The 11,093-nt window shown below is 39.8% G+C and overlaps 2 protein-coding genes across 5 annotated transcripts; both read left to right on the top strand.

Annotated features, from left to right (window-relative positions):
• The first annotated feature begins 190 nt into the window (after positions 1-190).
• ubox5 (U-box domain containing 5) lies at positions 191-6,477 on the top strand. Of its 4 annotated transcripts, XM_079688481.1 has the most exons (8): positions 191-339; positions 1,272-1,335; positions 2,582-2,683; positions 3,003-3,745; positions 3,857-4,482; positions 4,582-4,761; positions 5,615-5,884; positions 6,186-6,477. In XM_079688481.1, exons 2-7 carry the CDS (start codon positions 1,282-1,284, stop codon positions 5,833-5,835), a joined length of 1,926 nt encoding a protein of 641 aa, XP_079544607.1. In that variant the 5' UTR covers positions 191-339; positions 1,272-1,281; the 3' UTR covers positions 5,836-5,884; positions 6,186-6,477. The 4 variants fall into 4 exon arrangements, with proteins under 4 accessions (XP_079544607.1, XP_079544605.1, XP_079544604.1 ...); XM_079688479.1 differs by having other exon boundaries at positions 1,259-1,335; positions 5,615-6,477; XM_079688478.1 differs by having other exon boundaries at positions 192-339; positions 5,615-6,477.
• A 137-nt stretch (positions 6,478-6,614) lies between these two features.
• Positions 6,615-10,880, top strand: avp (arginine vasopressin). Its single transcript, XM_079688487.1, has 3 exons — positions 6,615-7,875; positions 8,554-8,758; positions 8,861-10,880. The coding sequence occupies exons 1-3, from the start codon at positions 7,756-7,758 to the stop codon at positions 8,995-8,997; spliced, it is 462 nt and encodes a 153-aa protein (XP_079544613.1). The 5' UTR covers positions 6,615-7,755; the 3' UTR covers positions 8,998-10,880.
• The last annotated feature ends 213 nt before the right edge of the window (positions 10,881-11,093 follow it).

The following is an 11,093-nucleotide window of genomic DNA, read 5'->3' as shown; positions in this document are numbered from 1 at the left end:
TGTTGACATATATGTGGAGGAGGAGAGACTACTCTGAAAAGACAGACACAATATTGACAAAAGGTCAAGACGTTTACATTATTGCACAGTAAAGGTTGTGCTGAAGTGAGAAATAAAATAAATCGGTGTACAAACATTTATCAAGCTTATTATCCTACCTGTAGCATCCATCGAGACATTTTGCAATTACAAATTAAAGGCATTTCCCTCATCGGCTTCCCTAGATTTGTCGGACTGTTGGCTAAGCTAGCTAATGTTTGGATGTTAGCTACCTTTTAAAGTTGGCCAAAGGAGCCAAATAAAGACCCAAAACAGCAACAATAAGGCGACGTAAGCTCGGTATGCTATTATTTTACTAATGTTGTGTTATCATTGTCTGATTGGCTCAGCATTAGCAATGTTGGCGAACATTATATTGCTAGCTAACCATAAGTGTGGTGTTAGCGTATGTGAATATATACCAAAACATACCGTGAAAGCTAGCATTAGCTCGATGCTTCACGTTAGTAAATGTTTTTACAGGTTTATCGTTTGAGGCCCAGATCCTCTTACATCAATGCAGATAATATATCTGAAAAATGAAAAATCTCGTTGGTATCAGTTTATTTGGTGTAGTGTTGTAGTAAGGTTAGCTTGATTAACTATTTTCCTTCAGACAGAGGACTAATTTGTTTGTGAAGTTAGCTTGATGTAATGCAGGCTATCCACTTAGGTGGTCTTGTATGATATTGTATTGCATATCATATCGTTAGGAATAACATTACATTCTCAGCTTTGCAAATATTGACATTTTGACTGTCATTCATTATAGAGAGTAATAGGAAAGATGTAGTGGCCAAATCGTGTTTATGTTTAGGTCTAACTTTTGTTACATTTTTACTATTTTATATTATTAATCAATTAATCATTTAGTGTAGACAAGTATAGATTTAAAATATTCCTATTGTTACTTAGTGGTCAGATGGCAAACATTTATTTAAGTAACTATCTCCTTTTTTTTTAAATCACTCGTACTGTGTGTGCTTACCTTGTTAAACTCAGTGTTCAAAATAGTTTATGAGAGATAAGTCACTTCTTGAAGGTAGTTTTTTGATGAGGTCAAACAAAGTGATTATCTTCAAATAATCCAGGGCAGAGTTGTGAACCAATGTGAATCTGTGTTAAGAAAGCTCTTATATGAATGCCTCATTTTGCCTTGACCTATACATTGACTATATACTGTTTGTGACCCAAGGGAACATGTATGCCTCTTAATCAGTTTGTCTTCACAGGTTGGACAATATGGTTGTGAATCTCTGTCTGCCACACTTTTATGCGACAGTTCATTGCAACAAGGTACAACCATTTTATGTACATCATGTAACCTTAACTTCTTTAAGTTTTATTAATTGCATTAAATATAGGGCCTTTCAGAAAAACCCAAAGCTTTGAAGCCTAATCATAACTTTGACATCAGAATTTTAAATCAACATTCCAAATTGGTATTTTTGCAAAGTTGCAGATAAAAACAAGACTACTATTCGCATTACATTCCAGACTCTTGTGATCTGAACATTTCCAATGACTCCAGAGTCTTGTGAAGTAAACATGTAAAAAGAAAAACACAATAAGGTAGATTTACTGTATGTTTTTTACACAATGTTTTGCTTCAATATATATTTTTGGGCATTTACCCTTTCAAAAACAACATTTTTGACTACCTTCAAAAACAGTCCCTTCTCGTGCTTGCTGCACATAAAGGGAGAGAGACACACACTGACGAGTTGCATTCAACACAATTCAAAAAGTCTAACTCTTTTAATCCTATGAATGGCTTTATTCAAATTGTGGATTAGTTTAAGGATTTTTTTGAGAGTGATGAAATCATAAAATGACGTCAGACACTGGAAGCCTTATTCCAAAACCATAATTTAAGCTTCAAATCTAAAAAAAGAAAAGACAATTGGTACTGCCCCAATATACGATACCTCCCTGTTTTGTTTTTGTTTTCTGGTAGAAAATTGCTGCTACTTCCAATTAACATTCAAGTAGTCTTAACAACAATTACCTAGTACAGAATAAAATAAAAACTGACACTCTTCTACACTTATTATAGTGAGATTTTGCTTTGGCCTATTTTCTTTAAAAAAAATAATAGGTCGAAATAGTTTACAGCAAGAATGAACGTAGATAGACACGACTCTGCAAAGGATAAAGGCGGAGGACAGAGATGTGAAAATAGAAGCAGAGGGACAAAGTGATGTGTGGGAGAGTGAATCACAGCTGACCTTGTTATGTTCTTCTTATTTGTATTTTGTAATCTGATCATGACTGCACCTTCTTCCACACTCGGCAGGGAAGTTGATATTTTACCCACCATCATCTTGTATATTGTCACATCTCCTTCCATGTGATGTTTTATATTGAATGTCTTCTGTGCTCGATTCTAATGTGGAAGGCCGCTGAAACTTGAAAAGATTTCCAGAATTGTAAAAAAAAAAGTATGCCTAAAATGAACAGTTTATAGTAAAACAAGTTTATTGGACAAACACTTCAGGTTTGCCATACACTTATGGCAAACTAATTTATTATTCAACTGCAGCTATGTGCAGATGGCTATGATGTCACAAACCTTGTGTCAGCCGACCCTGCTCTCCGGAGGCAGGGCTTCAAGCTGGAGTACTTCCTACGACCACCTGTACAGGTAAGATTGTCTTACTTGAGTAGAGGATTAATTTCTTTCTAAGAGTTAGAGACAATGATAAATGATCATTGTCTATATCAGAAGTGGCTACTGTCTAAGGTTTTACTGCCAACTAATGGCCTTCAGTCTTAAAAACATAAACTTATATTCAAGTTACAAGCCTAAAGCAAGAACACTCTTATGGCAGAATGCTGTAGTTTATTTAATAAAACAGCATCTGTAGAATATCTTTTAGCATTTTAATATTTGCAAAAGTGGCATCACTTGTAATAAATGAATCTCTAATATTGATTTCCATATTTATTTTTGTTCCTCTCAGGTGACGCTGAAGTTTGGTTTCAAAGTGGAGCTGTACAGGGTGGATGTGGAGCTTTGGCCCTGGGGTATGGACAAAGGACAAGCCTGCAAGAGACTGGAGATCAGCACCAGCTCTGAATCCACACCCACACAGAATTTGGACCAAGGCAACAAACGGGTTCAGCAGAAACAAATGCCGGTAAAGGACCAGAAACAGTGCAGAGATAAACAGCAGGGGCATGGCAATACATCTCGTCAGAGCAATGGACACCAGTGGAGACATCAGGCCCAGCAGTGGTGTGGAGAGGCTCCAGATGAGCCTCAACAAAGAAGCTATGCGTTCAAGTCAAACACTGAATCCAGTAACCCTGAACTAGAGTTTAAGCTGATAGGCCGCTGCGAACTCAGGGAGGAAACCCAAGTCTGTTTCACACGTTCAAATGTCAGGCCCCGGCCCCCGTTCCTCTCCTCACTCCCCCCACAACCTGCGAACAGTCGCCAAGAGGATCTGTGGAGTCGGGGTCTGCTCTCATTGGGCGCTGTGACACAACTCCGCGTGACATTGCCATTTGGCGGTTCAGCATCTGCTCTGGGGCTCAAGACTTTGGCTGTGTGGGGGCAACCTGCTCGCTGCTGTCCTGCAGAAGAAGTGGCGAGAATTAAAAAAGTCCACGAGGACAGCCAAAGACAGCTGCCAAGACCTTCGTTCTTTACCCCTTCTGCCAGCCAGATGAAACCACTACTGCAAGCAGATACACCTCCAAGGTATGTGAAAAAATACATTTATTTTTAATTTGCTTCTTGTTGTAGATGAAATAGAGCTCATAATCATAAAAAAGGATAATGATTTTATGTCCGCTTTTTGTCTGACTCCAGCCATCTTTCCATCCCAGAAGAGTTCCATGACCGGATAACCCAAGAGGTCATGATGCTGCCCATGCTGCTGCCCAGTGGCGTGTCCGTGGACCACAGCACGCTGGAGGAGCACCAGAAGAGGGAAGCCACCTGGGGTCGATCCCCAAACGACCCCTTTACTGGCGTCCCGTTTACTTCCACCTCCCAGCCTCTTCCTAACCCCCAACTGAAAAGCCGCATTGACCACTTCCTCCTGCAAAACAGTATGATAAGGAGGGAGGGGATGTTGGGGAGACAAGGGGAGGGAGAGCATCCACAGGCCTCGAGACTTTTAGACTCCAATGTAGAAGGACAGTCCCAGGACTCTCAAAGTCTCAGTGACAGCTTGACAAACAACACTGCTTTTCACGATAATGCTTGCACCAGCAACACAAACAGGACTACTCAAGTAGAAGACACTGGATTAAGTCATTCATCAGATAATGGGAATCACAAATTTCACACCCAGTCTCTTAACACGGAGAGGAAATCGGAAAGAAGTATGAAACGAAATCTAGGTGGAGTTTCCGAAGAATCCACAGAAGGTTTGCCAGAAGACACGCAACTACTACAGCAGGCAAAAAGACCAAGACATGATGTCGCTTCTGGTAAAATGTGTTTTGTTATACAAAAAAAAAAAAAAGTCAACATATTTCACTACTGTGTTTCTCCTGCTGACTTGTTGGTGTTTACTCCGTCTTCATCAGTTTTCAGCTCTCATGAGCAGCGTTTGTCAGCCAGCCTGGATGAGGCCCTCTTCTCCGCCTTGCAGGGCAGACCGTCCTTCACCTCAAACTTGACTCAGCAGAAACGGGTTACACCTGATTCTGAACTAGTGAACACATCACAGCAGTGTCAGGCTGCCGGCCCCTCGAGCATCCCACAAGGTAGGATTAAGAGAAGTGTACTTTGAAACACTCAAACTACTTTGAAACACTCAAACTAAAATATGTTTAGTGTCAACAGAAGTGCGTTGACAACAGGGTTCCTTCACAAAAATAAGCTAAACTTTTGCCATAACAACAATACCGTGCAGTGTTTTTCATTAACCTTAGACTCATTGTTCTACAAACTGGACTTCCTTGATTGTATTTTTTTTTTTTGTAAATATCTTTATTGATTTTCTCAGTTTTACAAAAGCAAGTGACATTCGGTTCCAATTCAAGTAACGATTTGTACACACATTCTGACAAATCAAAATCTCCATATCAATCCTTGATTGTATTTCTTATCTAATTTGTATCTGAAGCAACATGCCCACCGTTGCATCCTGTTAATGCAGAGCTGTTTTTGGTCTTATCACACTCGCATGGTCAGCAGAAAGTCTCTCATAGCTCATCGATGCTGCCTTTTTAAAACGGACAAAATCAAGTAGAGGGTTTGTTAGGCATCAAAAAGATCCCTTTATGTCGCAAATTATTTTTGACTCTGACAAATTCTACACTGGAAAATACATTTGGTGCGATCAAGACACATTTGTCTTTTTTCTGAACTGGATTTTCTTTTAATTTTCACAAACAAAAGTGCAAAAAACGTTAGTGATGAAAGACATTCTGGTGTACATGAATGACACTAACTTTTAAAAAGAAAGGATGGCAACCCAACACGTAACAAAAAAATTCTTGAAATGCACAAAAAAACAAATGAGTTTTGAAATGTGTTGTTTTGAAATGTTACTGATCTCTGATGTTAAACAATATAATTCCATTGAATGGTTGCTTTTTTTCCTTTGCTTGCCAGGTGAGAAGACGTGCTCTGCGTGTTCCTGTTCGGTCTCTGGCTACTCCAAATCTGCATCCTCCATCTACCGTCTTACCTGCGGCCACTTGCTCTGCCACTCCTGCCTGCGGAGGGAACCACAACCACCAAGCTCTGTCACCATATCAACTGCCAATCACATCTTGTGTTCAGCCTGCCAAAGCAATACCCCGCGCAGTGAGGTCATACGCGTTCATCACTAACAGATGACGTGTAAAGGCAAATCAACACAATGAAGAGGATGTTCTGAAGGTGAAACCAGCATTATACCTGAGATTAAGTGTTTCATGTTTCAGACATTGATACTACTCTCATTTTTTGTATACATTTGTAATATTTCTACATTATGATTTTGATTCACGCCTGAGTTTTTGAAATCTGTTTATAATATTCTTTTGGCACTTCTTGAACCCGCCACGTCACAAATTCAACTTTGTATTTATGTCCACAGCTTAGAAAGAACATCACTGAAAGCAATGACCTTTACAAAAATCTGCAGAAAAAGAATGCTTAAAGAAACCCCCCCCCCCCCCCCCTTTGCCTTTTCATCCAGGGTTGAAGCGTTGTTGCAGCCTTGGTTCTGCAGACCTTGTACACAACCTGACCTCGTAGATGTGTTGGGAATGCAAAAAGAAAAGGTTCTGGGACACAAGCATTTGGAGAAAGGGGCCAGTAGAATGAACATGAATTCATGTCTACCCAAGGCCGTTTGGCCATTATGAAGAATCACACTTGTCATGCTCATCCTTCCCCTCTTTCCTTCACTCTATTCACCATTTTACATTCCCTTAACTCTGGTATATTGTTCTTGTCTTAACAGAAATAAAGGCAGAAAATGTAGATGACTTCTTCGTGTTGGTTCTGTTAAAATATATATCTTCATTATTATTAAAATGTCTCCATATATCTCCAATAAGATTATGGTTCTAGTTTTATCACTGTTTTTTAAAGGTGCAATGTTATGAGAAGCTACATGTACTCCAGTGTCCTTGCCCAGGTATTCATTTTCCTTCCTCTTCACACTTCAACCTTATTACCTCTAATGTGTTTGTCTTGCATTCAGAAAAGGGTTAAATGGACAGTCAGGAAAAACAGCATTTATTGGGCTTTGCATCCACAAGTGGCAATATTTATGTGTTGGTTACCCTGACAACATTAAGCTTAACCAAGGTCATGATCCTGTATCCGCTCAGAGTAAAGGCTGAATCAGTTGTTCTGCATGTGAACAAAAAACATAATCTTCAACACATCAGATACAAGTATCGTCCCTCTAAAAGAGATGTAGAGTGGTATTAACTACTGCTTTTACTTGTCTAATGAACTGATGAGCTTGTTGTTCTCCATGTGAGAAATGAAATAAAACAAAAGTAAACACCCTCAATCTGATGCTCAGGTTCTCCACTTAGCATTCTGCATCACAACAGCTAATCGTGGAGTAAGAATCCAAAGCATACAACAAGAAACTGAACGGAATAATGAACTTCAGATAGTTACGTCCATTTGAAATGCTAATCTTGTTGTTCTCATTAATTGTTTGAAATTACAGCAGCAGGATAATCTGTGTGACCTCGAGGTTGTCATGATGAAAGAACCATACCCTCCATGTAACAAGAGGAAAAATATGTATTTACTGATGAACGGTGTTTAACATAAATTGTGCATGATCACCATGAAATGTACCAAATCATTGCGCTCATTGCAGTACATCCAATTAGTTGTCCACAAGTCTAATTAGACGCTAATGTTCTGCCATTTTCAGTGTGTGCCATCCGCGTAGGCTTAAATTATTCAGAAAGATGTTCTAAATAAGTGTGGCGCAGTCTTGAATACAGAAAAGGCATCTTGTGTTGTCAGCGTTGTTCTCTGATTTGTTAGATGCCACTAATCTGATTCAGAGCCATATCTGCTGCGACCTCTTGCGCACACGCACGCAGCCAGGTGGCCTTCGGGTGCGCGTGCGTGCGGAGAGGTGTACAGCACGACACTGACGTCAGATGTGAGTGTCAATCGCTTTGTCTGTTCATGTCCATCCGCTTATAAAGTGAGCCATGTACCGGGGTTTCAGCCACACATCTCCAGACGGAGCTCAGACCAGTGCGCGGCTCTTCCATTAACCAGCAGCGATGCCTCACTCCTTGTTCCCCATGTGCGTCCTGGCACTGCTCGCCCTCTCCTCCGCCTGCTACATCCAGAACTGCCCCCGAGGAGGGAAGCGCGCTCTGGCGGAGTCTGGCAACAGACAGGTGAGGACACTTACCCTGTCATCTGTGACTTTATCAGATTTATTTTTAATACTTTGGATGCTTTTTTGGTTTGAAATGTCCCCTAAGTAAAGGGAAGTAAAATATATAACATTAGGATAATTTTAAATATGAAATAGTTCAATTTGCAATCATTTGATGAGATCAGTTGATATTGATTTTGAGATTTGGGTTTAAATGTTTAGAGAAAAACCAAGCCATTTTACTTAATAAAATTGATAAGCGGGAGAAGATGGATGGAACATTGTTAAATATAGCAAAAATGTCCAATTTAAGGAGCTAGCTATTAGATGAACACATTTATTATTTGTTATAATGATAATTGTGTGCATAATAACTTATAGTAGAAACAGCACCCATCATGATGCATTTCAAGTGTTTTTATATTATTTTAGTTCTGCATTTTTTGATATATACAGGCACGTTTATATGCAAACATTAATAATATAGACAATAATAGTGTTTTGAGATTAATGTGCAACAGAATCATGCAACAGTTTTCCAGCTTTTAAGCATGCCCTTTACAAGTGTTTTTAATTAACATGAGAGACTATCAAAAGAGAGTGCAATGCTTAATAAGTGTTACAATGTTTCCAAACGAATTGACTGGATGTATAACACTTTATTATGAATGCTTAAATCTTCCCAATTCTCCTCCAGTGCATGTCTTGTGGCCCCGGAGACAGGGGCCGCTGCTTTGGCCCCAGCATCTGCTGCGGGGAGGGCCTGGGCTGCCTGCTGGGGTCCCCGGAGACAGCTCACTGTGTGGAGGAGAACTACCTGCTGACCCCCTGCCAGGCGGGAGGGAGACCCTGTGGATCTGAGGGAGGACGCTGCGCTGCTTCAGGACTCTGCTGTGACTCAGGTATAGTCTGGTTTATTATTCCTCATGTTCAGACAAGTTAATAAATTGGGGATGAATTGGCCTATAGGCACAGCTTGAAAAACGTCCTCTCCTTCCTCTCAGAGAGCTGTGCGGTGGACCCTGACTGCCTGGGGGACACCGAGGCCCCAGATCCGGCCCACGGCTCTTCATTTAGCTCACCTGCAGAACTTCTGCTGCGCCTACTGCACGTGGCTGCCAGAGGACAGCCTGAGTACTGACACTCCGGGCCATGAAGGGAAACAGAATGAAGATCATCACTGTTCCACTACAAGCCTTGAGATGTAAACCATGAACCAATAAAATGCCAAGTCAAACTTTGTTCTCTCTCAACCCCTTCTGCTGTCTTGTATCTGTAGAGAGGGCCATAGAAGAACTACCTGTAACTTTAGTAATCAGTCAGTTTTCATCCAGATCCTGCGGAAGAGGAATCATGATATTGTATTGTTTGTTCCAACCTTAGAAATGTATATACTGATGCACATACTGTAAACAAATTGTATTCTATATAAGAGGATGTAACACACCTCAGAGCTCCATTTCAAATAAGTGAATTACAGCAGAAAAACCCTGTATATAAGTCAGAGATCTGACATTTAAGACATCCATGTAAAACAACTTAGGCCGTTACTTATTGTGTGGTAGAAATATTATTGTAAATTGAAAATAAGAGAGACAATACAGAATATATCATTGCCAAAAATCTTCAGCTGTCTGTTGTCGTTATTCACAAGCTCAACATAATTACACCTTTAAAGATGATGACTAATAGTGTTTATAGTCTGTGTGTGTGTGGTTGTGAATGTGGGTGTCTGAAAATAATTAATAACTACATGAAAATCTAAGAAATCATAATACTTTCTGTCGTAAATTAGTATCAATTCTTTGAACCTGTCCAGCGTTATAGTTCGTAAGTTCAAAAGGCTGGACAGTTATAACCCCCCCAGAGGACACAATGATTGTAGGTGTGCCTAACTACTGCAAACTAAAATGTAAAATGAAAACGTTGATATTGATCTGAGGGTAAAGAGGAAATAAGCTGGACTTAGTGTATTTCACTGCAGATTTAGAAGTCGGCTAGTAACAATTATTTATCGAATTGTCCGTCACATGTTGCACTGATACGATGAATTAACCGTTTCAATCAGTAGCTGCCTTTCATTATCTTCTTCAAGCATACAAATCTCTTTGTTGTTAGACAGTGTTGCTTCATATTTTTTTGTGCAGGATGATTAAAAGTTGTTTTTGCCAGAATGTATGTGTTGCCAGTTTCAGTTGGAACAGGATGCAAGATCTCCCACATTCTGACATTTACGGTACCTGTTCTGAAATAATACCTGTGTGTCGGGAACTATAAACGTGTCTTATATCTGCCTGATTAATTGTTCAGTGTTGAAAGCTTTGATAACATACATTGCCCCGGGCCAATGTTGCTTCAGTGGTAAATATAAATGATTACAACCAAACAATTCCATGGCATCGTCAAACTTAGTTGACTAATTTGACTTAAAAAAGACTCATAATGTGTTTGCTCAGAGGCTTTTCAAATGATGTCTTCTGCTTGAAGGATAGTTTCCATGATCATTTATCGAAAATGTTGCCCAAAGGGTTAATAAGATAATTATTTGTTCAACATCAGAACATTACAACATATTACAAAGCCTTGCACTCACCACATACTGTATACTAATTTATCTTAAGTATTCAGATACACCGTTAAATATATACCTTTTGTTTCTTTTGACTCTGTGGTTGACAGTTGATTTCAGTTAAATTCCCATTGATCTCAGTTGTTTAAACTATAACCCAGCTTTCCTGACTTTGGGTGTGGCACTAGCTAAGCCTTAATTCAGTATCTGTCAATCAAAGAAAATCCTATAAAAAGTGTGGTAATTAAACCTGTCTGAGCCGGTACCACGAACTCTGCTACACAGGCAGTTTAAACAAAGAGTCATTTTCAAAACGAAAGTAACATTGGTTTTCAAAAAGACTTTAAACTTACCATAGTTTAATAACTTAATCATCACTGTTTAATTACTTTGTGTTTTGCATTTTGGTGCATCCATTACAGTAAGATGGTGGTAGATTTGAGCATATGTCTATAACCTCTATTTGTAAGTAGGTGGGTGGGTGGGTGCATGTGTGTGTGTGTGTGTGTGTGTGTGTGTGTGTGTGTGTGTGTGTGTGTGTGTGTGTGTGTGTGTGTGTGTGTGTGTGTGTGTGTGTGTGTGTGTGTGTGTGTGTGTGCGTGCGTGCGTGTGCGTGCGTGTGCATGTGCATGTGCACGTGTGTGTGTGTGTGTGTGTGTGTGTGTGTG

The sequence above is a fragment of the Notothenia rossii genome, assembly GCF_949606895.1.
Source record: "Notothenia rossii genome assembly, chromosome: 6".
NCBI classification, from domain to species: domain Eukaryota; kingdom Metazoa; phylum Chordata; class Actinopteri; order Perciformes; family Nototheniidae; genus Notothenia; species Notothenia rossii.
The sequence above is the reverse complement of the archived record's forward strand: the minus strand, read 5'-3'. Positions and strand labels throughout refer to the sequence as shown.